This window comes from Malus sylvestris, chromosome 9 (assembly GCF_916048215.2).
Source record: "Malus sylvestris chromosome 9, drMalSylv7.2, whole genome shotgun sequence".
Lineage (NCBI taxonomy): Eukaryota > Viridiplantae > Streptophyta > Magnoliopsida > Rosales > Rosaceae > Malus > Malus sylvestris.
The window spans coordinates 28,680,940-28,707,906 of record NC_062268.1 but is presented as its reverse complement, the minus strand read 5'-3'; the positions used below and the strand labels follow the sequence as shown (position 1 = coordinate 28,707,906).

At 38.7% G+C, this 26,967-nt stretch overlaps 3 protein-coding genes and 1 long non-coding RNA gene across 6 annotated transcripts; 2 read left to right on the top strand and 2 right to left on the bottom strand.

Moving 5' to 3' along the window:
- Positions 1 to 204: 204 nt before the first annotated feature.
- On the bottom strand, positions 205 to 6,772 carry LOC126582345 (transcription factor GTE4-like). Of its 2 annotated transcripts, XR_007609470.1 has the most exons (6): positions 4,029 to 6,772; positions 3,894 to 3,939; positions 3,686 to 3,799; positions 3,498 to 3,571; positions 1,014 to 1,106; positions 205 to 670 (listed from the first exon to the last, which is right to left on the bottom strand). XR_007609470.1 is itself a non-coding variant. In XM_050246471.1 (5 exons), the coding sequence occupies exons 1-4, from the start codon at positions 6,099 to 6,101 to the stop codon at positions 3,513 to 3,515; spliced, it is 2,292 nt and encodes a 763-aa protein (XP_050102428.1). In that variant the 5' UTR covers positions 6,102 to 6,771; the 3' UTR covers positions 205 to 670; positions 3,498 to 3,512. The 2 variants fall into 2 exon arrangements, 1 of the variants encoding a protein (XP_050102428.1); XM_050246471.1 differs by lacking the exon at positions 1,014 to 1,106 and having other exon boundaries at positions 4,029 to 6,771.
- Positions 6,773 to 15,781: 9,009 nt separating this feature from the next.
- On the top strand, positions 15,782 to 19,571 carry LOC126583991 (uncharacterized). Of its 2 annotated transcripts, none has more exons than XM_050248558.1 (8): positions 15,782 to 16,305; positions 16,605 to 16,846; positions 16,925 to 17,021; positions 18,349 to 18,532; positions 18,636 to 18,717; positions 18,915 to 18,981; positions 19,091 to 19,188; positions 19,303 to 19,571. In XM_050248558.1, exons 1-7 carry the CDS (start codon positions 15,910 to 15,912, stop codon positions 19,157 to 19,159), a joined length of 1,137 nt encoding a protein of 378 aa, XP_050104515.1. In that variant the 5' UTR covers positions 15,782 to 15,909; the 3' UTR covers positions 19,160 to 19,188; positions 19,303 to 19,571. The 2 variants fall into 2 exon arrangements, with proteins under 2 accessions (XP_050104515.1, XP_050104514.1); XM_050248557.1 differs by having other exon boundaries at positions 19,091 to 19,191.
- Positions 19,572 to 21,054: 1,483 nt separating this feature from the next.
- Positions 21,055 to 22,250, bottom strand: LOC126634141 (uncharacterized). The gene is made up of 2 exons (XR_007627212.1): positions 22,185 to 22,250; positions 21,055 to 21,271 (listed from the first exon to the last, which is right to left on the bottom strand). It is a non-coding gene; the product is annotated as an uncharacterized LOC126634141 (long non-coding RNA).
- Positions 22,251 to 23,462: 1,212 nt separating this feature from the next.
- On the top strand, positions 23,463 to 24,222 carry LOC126582726 (signaling peptide TAXIMIN 1). Its single transcript, XM_050246901.1, has 2 exons — positions 23,463 to 23,728; positions 23,917 to 24,222. Exons 1-2 carry the CDS (start codon positions 23,619 to 23,621, stop codon positions 24,038 to 24,040), a joined length of 234 nt encoding a protein of 77 aa, XP_050102858.1. The 5' UTR covers positions 23,463 to 23,618; the 3' UTR covers positions 24,041 to 24,222.
- Positions 24,223 to 26,967: the final 2,745 nt, after the last annotated feature.

Sequence of the window (26,967 nt, the reverse complement as noted above, 5' to 3'; positions counted from 1 at the left end):
CAACATCCACACACCAGCATGAAGGTTTAGGCCCTGCAATATTGCTACGCAAAGCAAGAACAATTCATCTCCGGACGAACCGAAAACTAAAAAATAAAAAGAGGAAGTAGAACAATTCTTCCAGATCTTCTCCAACAACTAAAAAAACATTTGACAAAAACAGAAAAAGCAGAGAGGAGTTTAGTGCAGGGGTTATTCAGAGAGTCCACAAAAGTGCATACAAATCTACTAAACAGAGCAATCTCATGGGAATACAAGAGAATTCATATGAATGAAGTTGGATTACAGGCTATCTAATTTTGTATTCACCAAAGCATCCTAGAATCTGTCAGCACCAAACCAAAAACAAGTCGTCGAAATTTAGATGGGTCGCGGTCGCAGTCGCACTACTTAGCAATGTACATGTGCTATCGAAAACAGACCAACTGTTATCTATTTATCACCACATTCTACCAATATTATACAAATTCTGACAAGACCAACGGAGCCCCGACGCATACACATTGAGGAATCAAATTAACACAACAGTCAGAGAGAAACCCATTCTATACTTGCAGCAGGATGGTTGGAGGCCTCGGAGCAAAATTTCCACTATACACCAATCACAGATTCAAATCGAACATTTGTCTGAAAAAGCTTCCGATCACCATCTACCCTAATTTTCAGAGATCTGCCATTTAAGAAAATCGTCATTAGTAATTTGCTGTTATCTAGTCAGAAACACTCTCCTAATCAGTTACATAGTTGTCCATTCCAAATCCAAGACGTCAAAGCCCTTCATTTGTAATCCAAATCAATATATTAACAAGATTTACTTTTAAGTATGTATGTGCTATAAGCATATGAGCACCCAAGGGCACAGATAAGAACAAACAAAAGTGGTGTAAAAAAGATATACACATGCCCTGTATAGTAAAAAATCTAAAAACATGCACTTATGCAAAGCTTAGATGTGATCAAATTACTCGAACCTAATGCAACAACACTCATTAACCCAGACTTGCTCACTTAACTGATCTGATGCTGACACCCTCTCCCAGGAGAAAGACAGGTTATTCCCTTATAAGTCTGCCTCGTAATTATTGGAAAGGACCGTACACGGTGTGCTATACAAAAACAGGAAAGCAGAAATAAGCAACAAGCAAAAGTCAAGCATGACTTGCTCGGCACTGCAAGTCCATAATCCGAAACACAAACCAAAATGATCCATCTTACTAACTTCTTCAAATTAATCTTTCCCTACCAGGAAAGCAGTAGATAATCAACATACTATGGTGGCTGGCATATTGTAACTTTATAGAAAAGACAAAAAAGCAAAATGGCCATTTCAGTGACATAAAATGGATGAAAAATTATGGTCAAATTAGATATGTATATTGGTTTCTTTGGCAGCCTTGCTGGGATCCCCAGATTGAATAATTGGTTTACAGGATGCTCTAAGGGAGTCATGTCTTCTCGGATTCCAGCTTTTTATTTCTTACAAAAAATTTTGACCTACTCCCTGAACAGAGATGAACGCTGTATACAGGTAGTGGGGTCATATATTCTCATGGGACTCCATATATACAATGGACCTTTCTTGTGAAATAAAACCGTCTTAGAATGTACTAGAAAATTTGGTGGGGAAAAGGACCAAAGACCAGAAACACATCTCTCATTGAGCACTATCAAGATTTTTATTCTGGGGACAACAGTTGGAGCGGTGATAAATTCCTTTGAAATTTCTAAAGAGGGAGAGCAAAAAAGGTGGGAAAAGGGAAGGTTGACAATTTTGAGATTGGTGAATACATGAGATGATATTTGATACCAGATTTGATAGTTACAACAATTAGTAATAGTCAGTGGTAAAATTGAACAGCACTTTCTAACTTAAGATAGGACTACCTTGACACGGCAGGCTTTCCAAGCAACATGTATACAACCAATATGTATGCAACCCTTAACTTCACGTTTAACAAGAACGCATATGATAATAAGCACAGATTATTAGAAGTATTAGTCTAAATTCGAATCAACACTTAAAATCTGTCATTAATGTTTTGGTTTCCTCTCAGTAAAACCTGTCAATCGAAAAAAAAAAAAAAAGATTTTAAATTTCATTCTCTCAGTAAAACTGTTTGATTTCCTGCTCCCACGCGCCAACTCCATCCCCTTCTCTCCTCACTGTCTTCCTCATCACTCCCTTCCTCTCTCCAAATACCATTCATATTTGTTTTGGTAAGTGATTCTAATGCACCATTTTTCTTCTCCTACACACCCCTGTTTATTTATGGCCTTCTGATTCAAGAAACCAACAGAGAATCAATGAACATAAAATAAACAGGTGTGCAGAAGGAGAAAAGGGGTGCGCGAAAACCATTTCCCTTTTTTTGTTATAAAACTCAGTTCATATTTGAAACAGGTGGAAAGTGAAAGAAATCTCTGAAAATGTGGACCCTGGCACCAAGTAAGTTAAATTGCTACAAATCTGTATAGCAATTGTAAACCAAGAGTTTGAGTTTTATATATTGGCTTTTTAGCCAAAATGGTCCCAGAGATTTGCATAACTCTTCACTTTGGTCCTTGAGATTTGAAATCAATAGAATTGGTCCCTGATTTTGTCCACCATCAATCAAATTGGTCGTTCCTTAAAAAATCTCCATTAAATAAGAATAGCATGACCGAAATACCCTTAGTTTTTGTTAGATCATTTCGGCCCATTGTTTATTAAATTGAGGGTATATTTGTTATTTTGATCGTCATTTAACATAATTTTGCACGGAATGACCAAAATGATTGATGGTGGACAATCTCAAAGACCACTTCTATTGATTTCAAATCTCAGGGACCAAAGTGATGTGTTATGCAAATCTCAAGTATCATTTTGGCTAAAAAGCCTTATATATTATATATGTCATTCAAAAGTCTTAAACATCAAGGACTAGAGGTGGGGGTAAACAAGTAAGCCGGGAGGGGGTAAACTCGTAGGAATACTTGCTGCTCGTCCTTTTCCATGACAAGTTATTTAAGAAGAAACATTATTATTAGAAGAGAAAAAAATTATGAATCTTGAGAAACGTTCTGGAGATAAATTGCATGCTAACAGTTTTGAGTATTGATACTTCCAATGTATATAATACTTATTGCAATTACACACACACATATATAACAGCTTCACACTGTAGCAAAAAAAAAGTAAGCAACCCTCATGCATGACACATTTGGTGCTATCATCTAGAGTTCTTTTACAAAATCACGGCTCCAAGGTGAATAATGCAGCAATACTAATAAATAGTTTGGCCCATACAAAAGGTAAAACCAACAAATGTACTTCCAAACCAAAAAATTTAAAATAGTTGGTCAGCTACTGCAAGGCGTTGGTCAAGTTCAATGTCAATGATAATATCATTTTATTCAAAATATATAAAACTACCACTAAAAATGTACTTGATTACACAACTAGGAAGAACAAAAATTACAAAATGCTTGGAATAAGAATCAAGTTGACAGAATCTTACCTCAAAAGAAAATAGTTAAGTCCTAGGCGACCCCGCATCCGATCCAGATGCTGACGAACTATCACTATCTGAGTCTGCAGCAACACGTGTAAGAAAAAGAAATTACTTTACCAAACAAGAACTTGCATAAATGCATCCTATATGCTTAATAACTTAACATCTGTGAGCAGAAAAATGTATTATGGTACCACTGGAGGAAGATCCAGAATCACTGCTGGAGCTGCTTGAACTACTCGACCTACTCCTATTATCACCCTGGTTATCCCCTTGAATGGGTGTTGAAGAGGAAACAATCCTTTCATCTGCTCACAAAAGAAACGAATTTCAATTTATCAGTTTCTCCAAGGAAATAGCTGATTCCAATGCCATGAAACCTCACATTCTGAAATACTTTACCGGTTTTAGGTTGTTTCGGAACCTCTGCTGCAACTGGGGCCTGGGTCTGTAAAAAAATAAGGAAAAATGAATCATTTACCAAAAGCGGCCACCACAAAAATCAGAGGTTAGAATTTAGCATGAGCCAAGACATACCTGCTGCTGGACATTCTGCTCAGCTTCTGCTCTGGCTTGCATTTCAGCTTTTCGCTTGTGTTTGCTCAAACTCTTCTTGTAGTTGGTTACAAACCTGTCCAGCTCCCACAGGGTCTCGGTATCGACGCTATCTATGTCCACTTCAATTTCATCATCATGCTGGAAGAGTGATGAATTCCTCCTCTTTATAATCTGTACAATGGCATCCAGCTTCTCTGAAGGCAGACTCTGGAGTTGGGTGCTAAGCTTTTGCTTTTCGTCATAAGTCATGTCCCTTTTATGAGGATCTTTAGCCTTGGGCTTCTTAGGAGCGGGGGTCCTAGGAGTAATAGTCATGGGTTTTGGCTTCGGATCAGCGTGATGAGAAATGGACTCGGACCTGTCCAAAATCCTTCGCATATCAAGAGGAGGTGGTGGCAGCAGAGGTGCCTTTCTCGGTGTAGGTGTTGGAAGATTAACCCCATAATCATATCCAAACCTCATCTCACGATTGTAATCTGACTCTATGATAGCCCACCTGTCCTCAAATATTCTGGATAACTGCTCTGCCATGACATGAACATCCTGCCCTTGGGGGTTATAGGTCATGGCATTGCGAAATGTAAGTCTCACATCCTCCGCAAATTCTTTCGGAGACTTGTACCAATTCTTGTTCAACCTCGACTTAATGGTACCCAAGTCCATTGGATGCTTGATAATGATATGATAATCGTGCAAACCAAGCTTTGCAGCATCAACAGGTTCATTAAACACCCAACCATGCTTGTGTTTCATCAATTTTTCAAGCAAAGAACTGCAACTCTTGAAAAACTTGCTTCCCATCCCACCAAACCCTTGCCCCAATTCTCCTCCACCATGTTTTTTCCCATTCGATTTCGACTTCTTGTTACTCTCAGCAGGTGGAATCTTATCCTTGGCCAGCAAAAACTCAGAATTACGATAGAACTGGTTCGCCTTGGGGGTTCTCTTCTCTTTCTCCACAATATCACTCATTCCCTGACTATTCTCTAACACGGATATACTCAGCTGATGCAAAGGCCTGGTAGGCTCTCGAGGAACACCTACAGAAGCAACCTCAGAGTTAACCCGCCTCAGTCCTCCACCTGCACTATTCGCCCCATCATTCACTGAAATATGGGAGAGACTAACCCCACCAATCTGCCCCTGTTTGGCTTCAATCCTCTTCACCAAACTCCGCACCAAATCAAGCTCGCTCTCAAGCTTCCTTCGTAGCTTCCGCTTGTCCTGCTTCGACCTTGAAGCAAAATTAAGCTTAATTCGGCTATCTGAAGTCGGCTTGACCACCCCATTCTCTGCAGGTGAATTCCGACTTTCTTGCTCAATAGTTGCCTCTAACACTGCCTCTACTGCTGTCACCGCGGGTTCTTGCCGGTTCAGGCTCGAGGAGTCATCAGAGGCAGCAGCACCAGACTGTGAAATGAGCAGCTGCTGCTGAGCGGAATTCCCATCCCCAGACAGCACAGTCTGAGCCGGAGGCTGAGTGGAATTCTCATCATTATTCCCGTTATGCTTGTTCTCACTATTGGTGTCCTTGTTTTCATCGTTGTTGCTGTCCTTCTGGTTCTCGACGTTGTTGCTGTCCTTCTCGTTCCCGACGTTGTTGCTGTCCTTCTCGTTCCCGACGTTGCTGCTGTCCTTCTCGTTCCCGACGTTGCTGCTGTCCTTCTCGTTCCCGACGTTGCTGCTGTCCTTCTCGTTCCCGACGTTGTTGCTGTCCTTCTCGTTCACGTTGATGTTGCTGTTTTTCTTGTTCTCGTTGATGCCCTTCTCGTTCTCGTTGATGTTGCTGTCCTTCTTGTTATTGTTGATGATGTTGTCCTTCCCGTTGATGTTGTTGTCCTTGGTGGTGGTTGGGGTGGCGGCAGGGGCGGAGGGGGCGGCTAAGGCAGTGGCGGTTGAGTCAGTATTTGTGTTGGCGTCGGCGTTGGCGTTGTTGATGATGTTGTTCTTCTTGGGGCCTTTGAAAGCTTTTCGAGTGTAGACCTTGCTCTCCGTGAACCTCTGTTTCTCTCTGGCTCCATCACCTTCTCCTACTGTAGGCCCTGAAGCCATACATGTACCTCCCAGAACCCTAATTCCCGTTTTTCCCTCCCACAAAGATCCAAGATTCCTAGGGTTGTTCCGCTATCCGCCCAAAACAAAAACACAAAAACTAACAAAACCCTAATTTTTCCCCCAACTCTCACGCATAAGTCACAAAATCCTAGGGTTTCTTCCCCCTATCCGACAAAACAAAACAGAAATTAACAAAACCCTAATTTTTTCCCCCAAATCTCACACACAAAACGCAAAAGTCCAATTAGAGCTTCCTCACAGCAAATCAGCTAGAGAGAGTTAGGCTTACAACATCGACAACCACAAGGGGTAGAGCTTCGAGCTTCGTTTGCCTTTTTCTCCGATCAGATCTCGTTCTCTCTTCGCTCTCTCTCTCTCTCTACTTTCTCTCTCTAAAACGTTTCACAGTCTTACAGTTTCTCTCTCTTCCCTCTCTCTCTCTCTCTCTCTCTCTCTCTCTCCTTATCTTACAGGTGTACGGCGAGGGAGGGGTTCGTGAGGCAGCGGTGGAATGACGAAGCGTGTGGGAGCACCAAAAGAGTCGTGCCGGGGAAGTATCATAGCACGGGTGGGGAGCGTGGTAGACTAACGCGGCATCTGAGGGAGCGACGTGCAACCGGCCAATGTTAGAGCGAGGAGAGTGGGGCGTGACGTCATGTTTGGGTTGAATTTATTGGGATATTATGTGGCGGGGAGTTGTGTTGTGGAATATTTGGAAGAGATTCCCTAGGCGGTAAGAGGGCGCGTGCAGTGCACTTTCGGGTATTGTGGGATGTTTGATTTGGTGATGATGAAAGTCTCCGGCAAGGTTCATTATATAGTATGGTTTGGTATGCAGACGGGACAAGACGGAACGGAATGGAACCAGACAGGAAGGTACAAGACGGGACGGAACATAAAGGGAGCAAAGATGCCCTCAGATGGAAACAAGAAGGAAGAAGGAGACTGAGAGGTTATAATTTTGTGTTCCACATATATGGAACGAGTCGTTCCAAGGGTAAGGCGTAACGAAAATTCATCCAAAAATCATCCTATGGAACAACACGTTCTATCCGTTTTAGGCACACCTAACGTGGGACGGAAAGTCTCGTCCAACTCTGTTCCACCCAATAATGTGCTCATTGTTGCCGTTTGGTTGTTGTTGGTTGTGGTTGAGGAGAGTTGCAACTCCCAAGTCATAATGGGCTTTAATTGGGTTCTTTGTTTGAAGCCAGATGTGAGCCCAATTAATCTTCCATAAGAGCAAGTCCACTCCTAAGGACTTTGTGTCAGCACCCAGCCAATTTATTCACTCCAATGAACAGTAATAGACTTCAATGAACAGTAATAGGCCAATGCATCTCCACCCCTAAAAAAATGAGCTGGCACCCAGTGAAAAAATGCGATGGCACAAACGATATCCACCCCTACAAAATGCGCTGTTACCCAGCCCATTTAAGATATTTTTAAATTTTTTCTAAAAGAATAAAAAAAATAAAATAGTTTTAATTTTGGATAGGATTTTTAACCAATCTCGTCACGCCACGTGTCATTATCCGAACGTACTATTTTGTGAATAGATTTCCGCTAAGATTTTGAACCAATCCAGACATGCCACGTGACACTTCCGTTTTACAATAATTTAGCCAAGATTTCGATAAGATTTTCAACCAATCACGTCATGCCATGTGTCATTATTCGAACGTACTATTTTGTGGATAGATTTCCAATAAGATTTTCGACCAATCCCAATGCTCCACGTGTCACTTCCGGTTTACAATAATTTAGCCAAGATTTCGATAAGATTTTCAACCAATTATGTAGTGCCACGTGGCTTTGTCCAGAACCTCATCCTTTCTTTTTTTTGTCCATATAAACCCTACATCCCTACATCCATCCTCACACCAAGCTCAATCATTCTTTTTAGCTCAGAATCCTTGTTCATCATTTTCAAATCTTGAGTTCTTATTACAATGTCTTCTTCAAGGAGAGTGTATAAACAGGCAGAACTGGCCAATCTCGAGGAAGGTGGAGGTGGAGATGAGGCTTTCTTCATGGAGGAGGATGAGGATGATCACGATAAAAGGCAAAGGGCCTCACATTCCCGCCGTGTCATGGAAGTCGTGGGTCAGATAGCCAAATCCACACGTGTTGCAAACCTCGATAGAAAAAAGGAAAGATGAGGTAAAGATCTATTGGAAGATTATTTTATTCCCAACAACATATTCCTTGATCATGTTTTTAGACGTCGTTTTAGAATGCAACGAAGTTTGTTCGACAAAATCATGAGTGCTATTTGCAACCATGATCCATGCTTTGTGCAAAAAGATTATGCTTTTCATGTTCTAGGTCTTATTCCTGAGCAAAAAATTACGGCTGCCTTACGAATGCTTGTATATGGAGCATCTGCAAATCAAGTGGATAAGATCACGAGGATGGGAAGAACAATTGTTCTAGAGTCCCTGATGCGGTTTTGCTCTGCAATTGAAGCCCTCTACACCAATAAGTACCTCCGGACACTTACGCCAAGGGACATGCGAAGGCTTCTGAGGAAGGGTGAGATGCGAGGCTTCCCTGGCATAATTGGAAGCATCGACTGCATGCACTGAACTTGGAAAAACTGTCCAAGTGCGTGGCAATGAGCTTATGGCAACAGAAATGGAGCCAAAAGCATCATTTTGGAAGCGGTGGCTTTATTTGATACATGGATTTGGCATGCTTTTTTTGGTGTTCCAGGAGCTTAGAATGATATAAATGTCCTTACCCAATCCTCAATGTTCGACGAACTGCTACAAGAAAAATCGCCGAGATGCACATATTGGGTTAATGGTACCCAATACGAGGGATCATACTACCTTGCATATGGCATTTACCCAAGGTGGTCAATGTTTGTCAAAACAGTGCCACATCCACAGACTGAAAAGGAAAAACACTTCGCAAAATGTCAAGAAGGGTGTAGGAAGGATGTCGAGCGTTGGTTTGGTATCCTACAAGCTTGTTGGGCGATCAGGGCTGCAGCTAGAATGTTTGATGTCGAGGCTCTTCAATCCATCATGATGACGTGTATTATTCTCCACAACATGATTGTTGAAGATGATTATGATGTCGTCGATGAATATGAGTCGGATTCGATGAACAACTCAAGAACACGTATCTACTGTGCTCATGACCGGACCGAAGATCCCGTGCAACACGAGCCGTTGGAACGTGATGGACGTTACAATGAATTGATCGTTCAGCGGTACACTGATGTGCAAGAGCCATAATGGCACGTAACCTGCCAGAATGACTTGATTGAGCACCAGTGGGGATTGCATGAAGACGAAGATAATTAAAATGAGGCTTGTGGTTGAAGAATAAAATGTATTTGTTTTTTTAAGTTTATGTAATTCTATGTAGTGTGTTTTGTTTTTAAGTTTATTTGGTGAGTTTATGTAATCTTATTTGATGAGTTTATGTAATCTTATTTTATGTGTTTAAATAAAGTACAAAAATAAATAAATAATTACATTAAAATTGCATAATAAATTAAATAAAAATAAATAAGAAATAACATAAAAATAACATAAGAAATTAAATAAAGTTCAAAAGAAAAAAAGAAAAAACATAAAAATTACATAAGAAATTAAATAAAATTCTAAAAAAAATAAGAAATTACATAAAAATTATACAAAGTCTCTGGAACTAGGATATGTGGTGCTAGGATCTTGGTTGCTATGATTTGTGTAGCTAAAACCCCCTTGACTTGTTTCCGCATCTTTTGCACGCCTCATTCGCACGACATCTCTTTTTTCCGATGTCCAAAAATATTTTGAATTCGGAGACAGTCCTACTAGAGACTTGCTCATAGTGTCACGATCTGCTTGAGTCATCCTTTCTTCTCTAAGCATTTCATTTTCTCGATGAAGTGTTTGTCTAACCGGCTTGTTCTCTCGATTAACTATTTCTCTTTGTCTCTCAGCCGCCGCATCACGGGCCTCAGTAGCTGCTATTATTGCTGCCATAACAGCAACTTTTTCCTCATCTCTAGCTTTTTCCCATGCCTTGTTCAGTTCACCTTGACGAGCAAGTTCCTCCATATATTTAGTGAGTCATTTTTGGAAGAACTACCTTTTTTCTTTGATGCCTTTTTACCTTGAGGCCTGAGGGACTGACGAGTCAGTTGGGTCTTGGGCACTTGTTCAGGCGTCCCTTCCGTGTCTTGAAATGTGTCGGCTTCTTATTCGGTCGTGTCTGGTTCTGGCGAACTATGTAGACCCATACCATGCATGACAACTTCTGGACCTGTTGCCACAATTTTGTATTTAGGGCAATCTTTGACAATTTCCCAACATTCCCATTTGTTGAATGATTTGTTATGGTTCTTTGAATTGTAGAATGCTTGAGCTTGTAGTGTCTATAAAAATGTGGGATAAGATAGTGTTAAAAAATGCAGATGTAACACAAATAAATAAATTAAAATATTGATGTGGGTGGAATGCATATAAATTACATAAAAATGACATAAGAAATTAAATAAAAATTACATAAGAAATTAAATAAATTAAAATATTGATGCTGGTGGAATGCATATAAAAATTACATAAGAAATAACATAAAAATTACATACGAAATTAAATAAATTAAAATATTGATGTGGGTGGAATGCATATAAATAAATAAAAATATTGTCACCTGATCCGCTAAACTTGTCCCACTACGCAGGTTACCGAAAGCATGAGAGATGGCGTTTTTCCAACAAGTAAATGATGCGTTGAGTTTTTTCTAACGACCTTGAAGACCTTGACTAGTTCTGCAGTCTTTTCCATGTACATCGCAAAACGCTTTCGTAATTTTACTCCACATTTCTCGCTTATCCATCTGATTACCCGTAATCGGGTCATGAGTAGTGTGAACTCAACATTTACACAACGTAACATCTTCAATGAGCTTCCACGAAGACTTTCTTTTACTTAAATTGTAGAAAATATTGAAATGTAGATAGTATAGAAAGTGTAGAAAATATTGAAATGTGGTGTAAGGTGGAAGATGAGGGTTAGGTATTTATAGAAAAAAGATAACTTTTTTAAAAATTTTCTATATATTTTTTTAAATTTTTTGTATTTTTAATAATTTTTCATAATTTTTTCATAATTTTTAATAAATTTTAATATAATTAATTAATCTGGATTGTTGGATTTGAAAAATATTCAAATCCAAGAGCCAAGGAGTTGCCACGTGGCCAACGATCATATTTCTGACCGTTGGGTGATGCGAAATATATAAGCACACAAATTAAACCCTCTTTTTATCAATTGTAGTAAAGTATGTAAGTAGGGATCGTTCTAGGCCGGGGATTAGGAGGGATTGCTAAATCACTTGGAAACTGACTTGAAAACGTGAAAACAAAATTTAAAACACTAACTAGACTCAAAGAATGCAAAACTATACTTTAAAACACTAAAACAAACCAAAAGACTCAAAACAGCCCCTAAACACTCAAAACTACCTTAAAAACACAATTTGGGCAATTTTGGGACTCTCACACAAACTTGGACAAATTTTGGTTTTCTAATGAACTAGAACACTTAAAAACATAATCTAAGACAAGTTCTAATTAATATGACTCAAAGAAATAAGATGGGGTTGATTTTTGACGAAAATAATTAAATTAAGACAAGAACAAAGTAAACAAATTCTTAGACAAATTTGGGTGAATCAAAACACTCTAACACACAACCAAAACAGAAATTAAACACTTTGAAACAATAAAGTAAAAGGGGGATTTTGGTTTTAATGAATTTGAAAACAAAACAAACTTTGTAAAACAAAACAGATTGTAAGTGAATTTGAATGAAACTTATGGATGGAAGATTAGCTAGGAGGTTCTTCTCCACATATGTCACACTTGCATACAAAATGATTTCCAGTTGCTTTTCGATAAGCTATGAATACTCAACGCCCCAAATTAACCGTGAATTGCACTAATTAACCCTCAGTTTTTTCCACAAGTTATTAGGTTGGATGATTGCATACGACAACCCAAAACATTCCCTACAAGTTCCCTACATGAATTGCATAATAGAGATACAAGCAAGAATCATTAAGTTCTATGAAAAACATAAGCATTGACGAGGCACTCGTTACTATGATTTGCATGAAACTTATGCCAAGAGTTTACTTAACGTGATTGTGACTAGCAACCTTCACTACTTGTGAATATAAGTTTATAACGATTAGGTGAAACTCCCTTATATTCTAGCGTCAAATTCATGCATGAAAATTAAGCGTGCACTCTTAACCAACATACACAAATTAGTTTTTATATGAACGGATAAGTAAATTGAATTCACAACTTATGAATCACAACTGGATGTAATCAAATCATATTGCAAGTATGAACATAGTTTCGAATCACCCCCTAACTAAGAGGGGTTTAGTTCCTCATACTCACAAAGCAAAGATACATAAAATTAGACATTAAAATCAAAGGAAAGAAAACACCTAAAATGCTCCAACTTGGTAGCAAGTGCATCCAAGATTCCTCCTTTCCCTTGCTTGCGGCAGATTGGTTTATGGACAGATTTTAGGTAGTTTTATGATGTAGAATGGATGGGGAATGGTATGGAAGGGTTTAGGGTGAGTGTGGAGGAGTGTTTGATGGTTGGAGGGTGGTGGAGAACTAGGCAAAGAGGGTGGAAGAAGGTGGAGTGGCTGTTATGTTTTCTAGGCACTAGAATGATGTTTTTGGGGTGTTTTGCTTCCTAGGGTGTGTATGGACGAATTTTTGTGATAAAATGATGAATATGGGGGATTGTCCTTTGGCCAAGGGGTGTAAACATGTATTTATAGGCCCCAAAAACCTTCAGGTTAGGTTAAGGATGAAATGCATGGCAATTTGTGTGTGTGGTGTGCAATGGTCCAAGGGTGAAAATGAAGTAATGATGCAAAGTGTGAAGGGTAAAATGGAGTGGTGTTGTAGCTAGGGAGCATGAATGATTGTGTACATTGCATAGAGATGGAAAGAGAGGTGAAATGTGTCAACAAATGGGTCAAAGGTGCAACAACATGTGTTGCACATGGCATTGGATTCCAAATGTGAATGATGGAGCATCAATTGGTGCATGTAATGGATGTAAATGTTGTCTAAAATCTAATGAGTGAAGGGAACAAGAGGTATCAAGCAATTGAGTGTAATAATTAAATGAATTGAAGCATGAAATTAGAAATTATGTAAGGGACAAGAGTGATCAAGCATGGCATGGAATCCAAAGGGAATTCTATGTGGTTTGCATGGCAAGGAATGCAAGTTGGGGTGACAGATTTTTAGGCTGTTTTCTTCATCTTTTGGACCATAATTCTTCATATTCTTGGCCTCTTTAGTTCTCAAATTCGTTCATCCACTTGGCCCATGCATTTGCTATCCATTCCAAGCCCGAAACATGCTCCAAAGGCCTCCAAAATGCATCATCTTGCATACTTTGTACTTAGAGTCTGAAAACACACAAAAATAACTTTGAACAATAAAATAACTAAGGAAATACAACGTAAATGCACAAGAACAAGCTAACTAAGTCGCATAAATATGCTCCTATCATTGGACCTTTTTTATTATTTTTATTTTTATTTTTATTTTTTTGTGAAAAAACGTGGACCGTTGATCTGTGATAGGACGGTCCATTTTAAAAGTCAAATTAAAATTTTTTTACCGTTGGAAATCCAACGGTCTACAAAAAATAGCCGTTGAAAATCAAACGGCACTGAGGAGGGCCACATAGCTCTAATCTGGGTGAACACAAGTGGGCTGACAAGCGGGCCCCGCCGCCTACACTCTTGTCTCCTACTCACGCCCAGTCGCGAGTGTGTTGCACGCGCCAGCCAAATAGGTCGGCCTTTGGGTCTATCCGAAATGGGCTGGTCTGTTGCCTGGCTTGGGCTGGGTGCCAGGCTATTTTGCGGGCTGGAGCAGATTGACAGGGTGCTGGGCTGATTTTTGGACAGGGTGCTGGGCAATTTTGTGTCTGGTGGACTTGCTCTAATGTCATCTCCAATTGAAGGGACTAAACATAATTCCGTTTAGAATTATAGTCATGCAAAAAATTATTTTTAAATGAATAGTGTCAGGTTATACTCATATATCATCTCCAACTGAAGGGGCTAAACATAACCCCTTGATAATTTATTAGTTTTAGCTTATATTTTAAATTTATTGGTTAATTTAATTAATGACTGTTGGATCTTTCAAATATAGCCGTTGAATTTGAATCAATTATTACAACTGAGAAGCTAAACTCCAGAAAATGGGCTAAGAGGAGAGCTACATTTGGCTAGCCTAATGCCACTTTGACCAAATAATAGCTTGGTGAGCTCTATAGAATTATAACCCAGCCATCATTTAGAGATGAGTTTTTTTGGCAACTCAGGTCATGTTTTGGCTTTTGGACGTTTAGCCATCTCCATTCGAAATGACCTAAGAGCATCTCCCCTAGATTACACCATGTGGCACAACGGTAAGATTTTAAATTATTTTTACTGTTGGAAATTCAACAGTCTAGATCTTATGACAACTGTAAATCCAACAATCCACATTTGGCCATTTCAACTAGCCGTTGGAGTGGGCTAGGATTTCTGTTGCAGCGAGGCCCACCGCTACAAGTTTTGTCTCTCACTTTCCCTTCACAGTTACACGCATCTAATTAAAAAAATTAAAGTTTGCGCTAGTGTCATGATGACGTCAACTTGCCCAAAGGCAGTAGGCCCCGCTTAAGATGGTTGGACGTTTGGGCTAGCAGTGGTTGGCCCACCGCTTGCCTTTGGTTTATTGGACTGTTGGAGAGGTTTTTGGGTTTGGAAAGGAACATTGTTGCTTTTGCCATTGCCTTCCATCAATTTGTGGAGATGCTCTAAGACTTTATTGAATAATTACGATTTGAAAAATCAATGTTGTTCACCTAAGGTCTTCTTTAATAAGAGACACCAGATTAATCTAACAATAAATTAACTTATAAGCTTAAACTATCTCTCTTTAAACTGTTGGGCACCTTTTGATTGAGTTGGATTTGGGCCTTAGTAGAAGTTGTGGGACCATGATTTTCTAAGATAGGAGTATGGGTGGTTTTGGTACGGTTATTGTACCAAAACTCTCATACCAATTACCATACCAAATTTTTGGTATGATAAAATTTATTACCATTATTGTACCAAATTTTTGGTATACCAAAGTTCGGTATGCTAATTCTTCGGTTGGTATGATATAGTAAATAATAATTACCACTTTGTTTAGGCCACTTTTTTGGTCCACAATCTGATTCTTTTTCTTAAACCCAATTCAAGACCAATACTTCTTTTTTTTTTTTCACTTTTTTTTTGGGTTTTGTCTTCCTCTCCCAGTTTATAATCAAAAGGGTGGGATTTTGAAGATGGGTTTGGGATGTTCTGGGGGATTTTGGTATGTGGGTATTGGTTGATTCAGGTGGGTGTGGCTTGAGTGAGGCAACTGAAGGTTTTTTTTGTTTTTTTTCCTTTTATTGAAATATTATATATATTTTTCACTATGGTACGGTAATACCATGGTAATGGTATCGAATACCAATATCCTACTAAAAAAATTTGGTTCAGTACAATACCGTGCAATTACCAATTGCCACAAAAAGTTTGTCACAAAATCGGTATGGAAAGAGAGTGTGAGCATTGTTTTACATTTTTGTTTATCAACAAAACGAGGCCCCAAGAAAAAGATAAAAAGTGACCAGAAATGCTCTGTTTATCAACAACGAGAAGGATACGAAGGTAGAACATCGGAGTAGTGAAGGAATTCGGCACCCAGTCACATGAAAGTTGTAACAAAATGCAGCGTCTCAAAGTAAAGGCCATGCTTTCTCCCACCTTCCAAGCCTCCTCCTTTTCTTCTTCTTCTTCTTCTTCTTGCTTGCAATACTCACCTTGGTCCGGCCTGCAAACCTGGAGAGAGTGCCCGCTCAATGAGAACCGTTGGTGGGGTACCAAGGGCCCACAGCCTCAGCCGCTACAGTCACAGCCCTCCTCCATTGACAAGCATTACAGTCAAATGGTGTCGTCAGCTTCCTCCCTCGCAGAGCTCGGCGCTCTGGTTCTTTCTACCAGCGACCCCCTCGCCAAGTCAAGGATTTCCCACCTCGCTTATTCCAGGTGGCGCCATGACCGCCTACCGCTCGGTGCATCTGATCCCCCTCCTCCGCCCGCTCGCCCCTTCAAACCCCAACTGGTAATTTCATCATCTTTCATGGGTAACTTACAATTTCATCATGTTTATATATTTTTTGTTTGATTTTGATTTGTGGGTTTTGGGATTCACTGCTTAAATTAAACATCAAAGAAGGATATTTTACCTGTATATTGAATTGGGTATTGTCATTATCTGTATCCTTAGTTTGTTTTGATGCAAATTTTCCGGCTTTCGAACTCATCCAGTGTTTTCATAGTTAACTTTTCGAGTGATCGAAAACATGTATACAATGCTTTACAGCCACACTCATTATTACCTATCGTATTGCGTGAGTTCAGGTTTCTCCTAAAGAAATTCCAGCTCCCAAGAACTCGGGTTTGCCTCTTAATGCTTATATGCTTCATAATCTTGCTCACGTTGAGCTCAATGCAATTGATTTGGCGTGGGATACTGTTGTTCGTTTTTCACCTTTTAGTGAGACTCTAGGGGAGGGTCTTTTTGCTGACTTTGCTCATGTCGCTGACGATGAGAGTCGCCATTTTGCTTGGTGTTCTCAGAGGCTTGCTGAACTTGGTTTCAAGTGAGGACAATACTTACTTTGGGTAGATTATTTGTTATCGTTTCTTAGGTTGACGTGTAATTTTGCTTTTGTAACTAGTTACGGAGATATGCCTGCTCATAATCTGCTTTGGAGGGAGTGTGAGAAATCATCTGACAATGTTGCTGCACGTTTGGCAGTGATCCCCTTAGTCCAGGTAATACGTTCTACTTGCAGTGTGTACAAACATTATCTCTATCAGTTATTCAAATAAGATCTCTAAATAAGAACCTGTTTCCTCAACTGGTAGATCAGACATACACAGCTGAGGTGCAATGATATGAGATGTATTTCATTGCATGTTAGCTATCCCTCACCGTGGTCATTTGAGGCATTATATGCTTTATCATCTGTGCTCACTGGAAAGTAGTTTAGCATGTTAAATTGTGTCTGAATCTGCGGTCTTGATTTGCTAGATAATCTGGCTCTGCCTCTCTGATTTGAATGTATTTCAATTATATTCACCTGTCTTTAATTTCTCGCTAAATAATAAAGAGCATTGCATGACCTTGTATATATTGGTATGGAATGCTGAGTGAGTATACAGTTGATACTACATAGATGAAATTTTATACAATGCCGGATCTAAAAATTGAAAAAAAAATGAAACAATGCATTTTTGAAGCTGGAAGAACTTTTGTCAACTTATGAAGAACTATTCCTTGAGGTTTAGAGGATTGTTAAGCTAATGTAGGAAGAAAGTGCAAGAAGCCAGACTAGGGACAGATGACTGGCACTCAATTTGTTCCACAAACTCTTCTGCCACTTTGTTTTACACCAAGCTATTATGATGGGAATTTAGATTTCTAATGATGCATATTGTCTACAAGAATAAATGATTTAGTTGGATTCACTGATTGGTATTCTTTGGTACTCTTTTGAACTCGTAGTTTTCCTTCAATGCATTTCCCAAATTTTTGTAGTTCTTCAAGCTGTTTTTCAGCATTGATTACTCATGTTGAGACTGATGGGCACCTACTTCCCATATGCTAAGGTTTAGTACTGTTTAAACTTTATCATATGAAGAAGGATTGGAGGATGGTTGACTATTTGCAAGATCTTTTCCTCATCAGTCACTCCATGAGCATTGGGATATAGTTGATTGAATGATGAACAGCTAAAGAAACATTAGCTTTTTTCTTCCCCCTCAACAACTTAACATTTTGGGTGCTGTTTAAGCGAAAGTGCGGTATTTGATGGTCAGTTTTTTGTTAAGTGAGTCAAGTTAGAAGATAAAGAAGACATTCTACTTTCCCCATTTTGCTTTTATTTCTTTGTATGGAAAGGGCATAACAACGGGTGGGATTAACCAATTTAGCTGCAGACTCCTTCGTTTTATATTGATATACTTTGACATGCTTGCACACACATATACTGATATGTGTCAGTTTTCCACAACTTAAAAAAAACACTATATATTCTTTGCTTTGATCCTAATTTATTCATTTGTGTATTATATTTTGAATTGTAATTCTTGGTTTTAGGAAGCTAGAGGACTAGATGCTGGACCTCGACTTGTACAAAAATTGGTTGGTTTTGGAGATCTTCGGACATCTAACATTGTTGCTAGAATCGCTGATGAAGAAGTTGCACATGTAGCTGTTGGTGTCCACTGGTTTGTCGATGTCTGTCAAAAAATGGGTTGTGCCCCATCTTCCTCATTTAAAGGTTTTCTATCGTTCCATTTTCTGTGTGTGTATGTTCTCACCTATAGTCATACTACATTCGAGAGCAAGATGGATATATGGATCTTTTCCTTATAACTACGCAGACTTGTTGAAAGAGTATAATGTGGAGTTGAGAGGGCCCTTCAATTATTCAGCTCGTGACGAAGCTGGCATTCCTCGTGATTGGTGAGAAAATTGTATACCAGCCAGTTCATTTGATTGGTATAAATTTGGAGAAGTTAAAATTTTAGTATTTAATGTCATGTTCTTTTGTCCATTTTTATTTTTGTTTTTGGTTGGAATGAATAAATTCTCTTTCTAGTCTGCATGTGTGAAATTTTCTGTTAACGAAATTGTAACAGCTTGCTTCATCTCTTGTATAGGTACGACTTATGCGCAAATAACCCGCATAAGGATAAGAAAACGGATAAAAGTGAGAAGCTTTCTGAGGTTTGTGATCCTGGCGTTATAAATTTCATGAAACTAAATTCAGAACTTCGTTATTTATCTTTTCTTCTTTCGGCATATGAATATTTGTAACATCTCAACTATTATACAGGTCTATGAAAGGCTTGCTTCCATAATTTCCATGGAGAGTGAGAACTCAAGTTTGAACAAGCCTGAGTAGTTTTGCATCAACTAATGCTTTCCTCATACGTGGTTGCACTCTTTCGTCCATGGAATCAATCTTACCTAAATTCTTTGTTACATGCTCCTGAAACAGCATTCCAATTGACTTACCTTACCAATCTGCTGAATCGCTTCTTTCAGGATATCGCATAATCTGGCATCTTAAATGTAGACTGGTGCGCGTACTTGGAGTTTTTATCTGTTCCCCCTTGCTTCGATGTCTTTCTGTCATTGTTCAAACGCGAAATTCAGGTAGAAAAGCAGTTATCGATTTCTTCCTGTAAATGTATAAGTTGCTTGAGCTCACAAGTTTATATATAAAGATTGTAGAAGCTCTTTCTCTCCTTTTCCTTTTTTTAGCATCCAATTCCAGACAGATGCATGAATGAGAGTCGGAATTAGTATTTGGATGTGGTGGAATTGCATCATAGCACATGCTTCACACGGCCATTGTAGTAGGACTAGGTTCTCCTTTTGCAAATATTATTTGTAAATAAGAGATTTCTATGGTGCTCCACACATTTTAACCATTAGATCGTTGGTTAAAAATACAAAATCAAGAGTTAATGGTTGGAGCATCTTCAAATGAGATGTCAAAATCCTAAGTGGAATGCCACTGTGCATATTTGACATAAAAAATATTTCCAACCGAAGTGTTATTTGCTTGGATTTGAAGGTTTGTACTTAAGAGTTAAATTTATTTTTAATAAATTTTAATGGTGGGTCCCTATTAACATTTTAACCAATAAATTTTTTATTAAAACATTTGTTTGTAATAATTACAAATATTTAAAGCTCTATTTTAATAAAAAAAAATAACACTTGACGATTCGTTTTGAGATATATAAAATCTAACATAAGATTTCAGATTATCGCATTAACCATCAATTTTAATTGATTATTATAATTTGATATTTTCTTTAAAAATGATCTTATAATCTAAAAGTATGTACTCCGCTGCATGGTAGAGTTTTGTGGAAAAATGCAATTTTCTTTCCCCATATTGCAAATGGCCACCTCATCGTGCGCATTTACACTCTTTATGCAAATGCAATTATATTTCAACCGTGTCCAACAAACTTTCCTCATGCTTCAGGCATAGCTAAACTTTTCAACTTCAACTTGCGTTGCAAGATGGCATGTCATATGTTCTTCCTTTGGTTCCATGCTTCAGTGTTTGATTAGCCTTTTAGAGCCCAAGTGACAAACGCTAATGAATCATGGGTCCAACCTTTTTTTAGCACGACTGATAATCATTTTGTTTTTGTAGGGGCTTAAAAATATCACGTACAAGCCCAAAACAATTGAATTCCATTTTTTTTTTCAATGAAGAATAATGATAGATGCTTACCAATAATCCAAGTAGGGAATCTTGCTGTATGATAATTGATTTAGATTGTGGGGGATATGACTGACATGAAAAAGAAAGGAGAAGGAAGAACCAAAATTGAAAGAGAAAGAAAGGAGGAGACTCCTCACATATAATAATCATCATTTAATTAAGAGAATTTTAAGGAAAAGCTATCGGTATTGTTCATTTTAACAAAAAATCATATTTTTACACTAAAAAGTAATCCTGCCACTAAACATAAATTTTTTACCAAAATATGCATCTCCTAAACTGCCACTAAACATAAAATTTTTAATGTGTCAGGAACACTGTTTAGTACACCAAGTGATATAATATAAGTGGTTGAAATTTATTTATTTTTTCATGTATTTAGCTATTTATATTAGGATAGTTGGTGTATCGAGCTGTGGTCCTAGTACACTAAAAAATCTCTCGCCACATGGATGCCGTGACACACCCCGATCAAGATCAAGGCATGCTGGCTGTCACGTGAGAGTGACGTAGCCATGTGCACAATGCGGAAGCGAAAAAGATAAGAAATATACGAATAATCAAAACCAAATTACTAGAGTGCACTACTAAACAAAAAGTGATAGGAGTTAATTACAACGGTAAACACTCCTATTCAGAGCATAAAAGTCTAGGTGCAGTTCAGTAGGACAAGTACTAGTTATACAGTACCAGGAATGTCCTACTATTATTTAGATAAGTCAGAACAGCCGACGTCCTCGAGCCACCAACAACAAGCTTACTTAAAACCTGGAGGGGTGCAAAACAGAAAACGTGAGTGGGCAAAAACAAATGCTTTACAAACTCATTTCATTTATCAATATACTAACCCCTCGTTGTAAAACATGTATAATTTTTCCCAAAATCAAGATATAAGCATATACATATATATGTATATATATATATATATGTATATATATATATATGTATGTATATATATGTATATATATATATAACTGAAATCATAACAATTCAATTCATGCTTCACATAATCATATTCATGTGTATGCCATGCCAAAATATAATAAAGTAAATAATCCAGGTAAGAATGATTTCATAGAAATATGATATGTTAGCTGAAACCCCTGTAGTAGTCTGTACGGCTGAATTCATAGCTCAAAAGTCAATCTAGCCGGAGTCACAATAATGACCTGTACGGCAATATACTACACATAAGTTGGACCCACTAAAAAGGGGTCTATACAACAAGATTGGGTGTAATATAGTTATGCTCAATTCTATTCTCTCATAATAGCCGGGCGTTGAATCGCTAGTCACCTACGAGTCGGAACCATAAATAAGGTCTGTACGACAAGACTGTGCACTTAAGTTGGATCTAATATGAGCATATAGTGCGGGAGGTGATGTAAATAAACAGGCCTGTACTTCATATCTCTGGCTAAATCACAATCACCCTAGGTGCAGTTTTATGAGCTCAACATTATTCAATCACATATCATATCATCGATGATTCACATAACCAAACGTAACTTACCTGTGCCTCCACAGCACCATAGTTATATATATATATGCAACCATGAAATGCATATTCAGGATATAAAAGCAATTGGCATATTATTTCAAAGCATACTTTCCTTAAAAATGCATTTTTGGGAAATATATCAAGTATATAAGTATATACTGAAAACAAAAGCCCACTCACTGGTATGTCGAAGGATCGTAGCCCCTGAGTCGCCGTGGATATGCTCGTCCTCGGGATAAGTCTCACCTATATGCGAATTAACTATAAAAATGTTATTTCAAAGCACATATACAAAACTAGCTAATAACTTCTCATACAAAGCTCAATTTTGGTATTTGAATATACCAACGTGACCTACACAACCTCACGAACATCGTGATATTTTTAGAAGAATTTTTCTGTGGCTCATGCGCCCTCATGCGCATCACCTTTAACCTCCAGACGCCGGAACTGTGTCACTGGCGCCGGATTCTGGGCAGACCTGCAATTGCCTATTTCTCGCTCATTTTTGCACCATTTTTCACGCAATTTATACTAAAATGAAGCTCTTAACTAGAAGAACACAATCATACTACTTTAAAGTTCTAAAAGTCACGGGATCTCACCGGAGAATTCCAAGAAAAACTAGCCAAACTTCGTCCACATGATCCCTACGTCCAAAACCTTCAAACGAAGCACTTCGAGCTTCCTTAGGACCTTACTAAGCTTCCTACAAGCTTCAAATTCCTAAAAACATCCATAATTACGTGTGCATGAACAATACACAAATTGAGGGTTATGAAAAACTAGGGTTTTCGAAGGTATTCTTACCTGAAATGGGTACCAATCGACTCGTCTGAGCTTCACGAACACAATGGTGCCAACTTTGACCACGATCCGTTAAGTTTCAAGGGTTTTGGGTGATTGTCCGTACGATTTTGAAGGAGAGAGAGAGGGAGAGTCCGAGAGAGATGAGAGGGTACGGGAAGGAGAAAAGAGAGAGTGTGTGTGTGGCCTAGGATTGGTCAACCACCAAAAATACTATAACTTAATCCTAATTGGTTCTAAACAATTAGGATTAAAGAATATTGACCCAAAACCACACTTAAACCACATTACACAACTAATGTCCAAGGGTATTTTCATCAATTCACGCCGTCGATAATTATATATTTGGGACGGGCTGTGACACGCCGTATACGCATTTTTAAGCCACAATTTTGATAGGTAATGGCATCCACACACCCATCTTAATTTTTGGCTATCAGATCGAATCAAATCAATTGAATAGGATCAATAACAAAAAATTAGTAAATACATGTAGTAAGTAAAAATGAATGTGTGAATAACACATCTCTTTTTGATAAGTTAATATTGAGTTCCAATGTGTGACGAAATTTTAATTAAATTAAAAGAAAGTGAGATGGATGTCAAATTCGAGATCATTGCATAAATAAATCCAACAATTAAAGGGAGGCAAAGGAAAGTGGAACAGAATTGGGAATCCTAATAGTGACCCACACCCACTACGAAGTCAAGTCTTCGTCCATTCTTTCTTCTCTCTTTCTCTGTCCGTCACATTCAAGTTCAACTACTCAAGTAAGTGAGGGTGAAGCAGAAGCAGCAGAATCGGAAATGTGCTCTTCGGAGGGTGATTGCAGGCCTTTGGGCTTTCTACTGGGCCTTCCGTTCGCTCTCCTCTCCCTCCTTCTCTCCATTGTCGGCATCGTCATCTGGATCGTGGGGTATGAATATGATTCCTCTTCTCCCTATCTATCTCCAATTCATTGATTTTCTCTCTCAAGTTTGCAATTTGATCGATCATCTCATCTGGGTATCTCAAATTGTTATTGGTTGGTTTTTTGAATTTTTGAAGTTGTGATCTGGTTGATTGATTTGATTGAGATTTGAATTTGGGGGTGGTGGGTGGCAGATTGTTGCTGACGTGCATATGCCCGTGCTGTTTGTGCGTGACGGTGATCGTGGAGTTGGCTCTGCAGTTGGTCAAAGCCCCAATTCATGTCATGGAGTGGTTCACTTCTCAAATCCCCTGTTAATCTCTCTCTGTTTGCTTGATACTTTCTACAATTACTCTTTTTTTAATGTTATTTTTAATTTTAATTATAGTAAATTCATCAGCTTGGTCGTGTTGCTTTCTTAATTAGATACATATATCATAAATTGTGAAATGTGAATGAATGAATGTTTATGCATAACGTCCAGGTTTGTTATTACGGTATATCTGACTGTTAGATGATGATACTACTAAGTACTTAGACCTGCTAGTTGCATGTTGTGACATATATTTGACAGTTAAATCGCGATAGTACCAAGTGTAATTAGGAAAATAAGTCAATTTTTTTGAGGTTAGGATTATTGTATTACCAATAATCATCGCTTTTATTTATCATAGAAATTAAATTAAATTAAAATGATCTCACCTATAAGTACAATAAACATTCATATACTTGTTGTTGAGTTAGAGTGGTATGTTATATAAATGGATTTGTCTTGGTATATTTATTTTTCGTTTAGAAAAATATTAAGTGGATTTGCAAAAAATAAATCCGAAAAAAAGATAATACTGAAGTTAACCTTAATCAGGGTGTGACAACTAACAACTTGTTAGGGCCAAGTGGCAAGTGGGTTGATGGTCCCCTTTTTAGGACCTCTCACGCATATTAGGACCAGAGGTTCACGCGACCCGCACCTTCATGTTGTGGGGCTGTTGTTGGACGTACTATGCTGGTTGAGTGGGTCCTAATCCCTTGGGCCCTCTTTTGTATTTCTCTGTTTGGGCTCATCCGCCGACGACGACTTCCACTTCTGCTCCTGGCCACCACTCAGCTCCGCCGATGAGCATGTCTTTTGTCGTCTGACCAATCTCAAGTAGAAGTCTCCGTGACTGATCCCAGCCTCCCCACACCAGCCTCTCCCACTTGCAACCGGCTTAACTAATATTTTCAGCTCAAGTTTTAATTATTTGAATCAAGTTAGCAAATCGGTGAGCAGCGGTATGCACCTAAATAGTACTCTCGACATATTAATACCTGCTGCTTATTTTGCTTAACTGCCGATCTCTTGGCCTCCAGTTCTTTCTGTGCCTCCTCCCTCTTCCTGGCAGTGTACTCCTCAGCCTTCTCCCCTGCCACCACAGCAGCATCTTTAGCCATACCCAAAGGCTTCGAAACAATATCCACAACTTTATGCCCCGCATCTTCAGCCGCCCCCATGACAACCTTCGCTGCCTTTATAGTCCCCTCCACTGCTGCTTCAGTGGTGTACTGCACTGCAGTCCAACCGACCACAGTCACCTTGTCCTTTAAGTCCACCGCCACATCACCTGCACACGCAGCCGCAGTCTTCCCACTCCCCTGAGTCATGTCCTTGGCCTTCATTGCCACATCACTTGCATATGTCGCCGTAGTCTTCCCGCCCTTCAAAGTCATGTCCTTAGCCTTCGCGGCCCTTTCTTCCTCGTAATGCAGAGTGGTCTGACCTGCAGAAACCGCAACGACTTTGGCTTTCTCTGCCAGTGGAGTTGTTTTTTCCACGGCAGTCTTGCCTGTGTGAAACTTTATATATTTCATAAACAACTAAAAACACTAACCTAAAAGAATCTATAGATGGTAAAGACAAATCATCTTGACAGAATCATGCGGGAATAGGCTCAACCATGTACGGACTTCTCCTACATCGCAAATCATATTGGACTCATGCGTAATAAAATGTTAATTGACCAAAATCTTCTGCACACTCAACACTCCTTTATACTCGAAACTAATGGGGCATTCATATGAGTATTTTTGTGTTGTGATATGAGATCTTAGCATTGTATTTATATGGACTTAACCCTAATGAATCTTCCCATAATAATGGCATTAGGATTCCTTGCAGTCCAAAGATAATTGATGCACCAAATCTCATTCCAAATAGGATAGAATTAGGAGCCTTTAATCCCCAAGAAAATGCAAAATATATTAACTTTACTTGGGGTACAAATTATAGTTATTAAGTAAATCCTAATCTTATATATATTCCAAGCAATCCTTAAATTAACTGTGTAAACCTATTAGTCGTTGGATTATGATCCATCGTCTAACAGTTGCACCAGTGAGAGCCTCTTGGTAGTTTGTGCTCCTTGGAGGAGTGTATCTTTGACTAGTCCACCTTTCTTCGATGCATACTCAGTTGTGTTGCCAAGCCCTTGCCTGGCCAACTCTTTAGCCTCGGCGTAGCGCTCCTCCGCAACCCTTATCACTGTAGAATTCTAACATCTTGCAAAAATCAAGAAATAGAGAGAGGAGTTTGTAGAGAGAAAATGGATATGTGAAGAATGAATTCTCATTAGCTTCCACAGTACACTTTACAAAGGGATATAGACTTATAAATAACTGTCTATTACCTAGTCACCGCTCTTACATAACAATGTCATCTACTAATAACTTAATCACTAAGGTAGATTACTTAACCATTAAGGTAAGTATTGATCTGGTGCCTTGAGTGCACTGTGATATGGTGATCGTCTATTATCCTTTACACACCCTTCAAGCTAAAGGGAGAGGATTGAATTGAAAGCTTGGAAGTCAAGGAAGCAAATCTATCTGCAGGTAAAGACTTGGTGAATATGTCTGCAATTTAAAGTAATGTATTGACATGATGCACTATGATATGGCCGAGAAGAACTTTCTTTCGAATGTAGTGGTAATCCAGTTCTACATGTTTAGTTCTAGCATGGAAAATTGGATTGAATGCAAAAGCAATAACATTCTTGTTATCACCTTTTTTTTTTTGGAGTCTTGAGCAGTGGGAAAGAAATGTCCTGCGAAATCTTGCAAACCCAAGTCAATTCTGCAGCAGTGTTGGCTAATGACCTGTATTCAGCCTCTGTGGAAGACTGAGCTACTGTACATTTCTTCTTTGCACTCCAAGAAATTAGATCCCAAAAACACACAATAGCCACTTGTCGACCTTCTATCCACTG

Bases quoted from the DNA above. Each gene is read 5' to 3' on its own strand.
- LOC126582345 (XM_050246471.1), bottom strand. From the start codon at position 6,101: ATGGCTTCAGGGCCTACAGTAGGAGAAGGTGATGGAGCCAGAGAGAAA. The intron at 3,940-4,028 runs GTATGTCTTGGC...ATTTTTTTACAG, and splicing joins AGCAGAATGTCCAGCAGCAG to ACCCAGGCCCCAGTTGCAGC. The intron at 3,800-3,893 runs GTAAAGTATTTC...TTTTGTGAGCAG, and splicing joins TCCGAAACAACCTAAAACCG to ATGAAAGGATTGTTTCCTCT.
- LOC126583991 (XM_050248558.1), top strand. From the start codon at position 15,910: ATGCAGCGTCTCAAAGTAAAGGCCATGCTTTCTCCCACCTTCCAAGCC. The intron at 16,306-16,604 runs GTAATTTCATCA...GCGTGAGTTCAG, and splicing joins GCCCCTTCAAACCCCAACTG to GTTTCTCCTAAAGAAATTCC. The intron at 16,847-16,924 runs GTGAGGACAATA...TTTTGTAACTAG, and splicing joins CTTGCTGAACTTGGTTTCAA to TTACGGAGATATGCCTGCTC.
- LOC126582726 (XM_050246901.1), top strand. From the start codon at position 23,619: ATGTGCTCTTCGGAGGGTGATTGCAGGCCTTTGGGCTTTCTACTGGGC. The intron at 23,729-23,916 runs GTATGAATATGA...GGTGGGTGGCAG, and splicing joins ATCGTCATCTGGATCGTGGG to ATTGTTGCTGACGTGCATAT.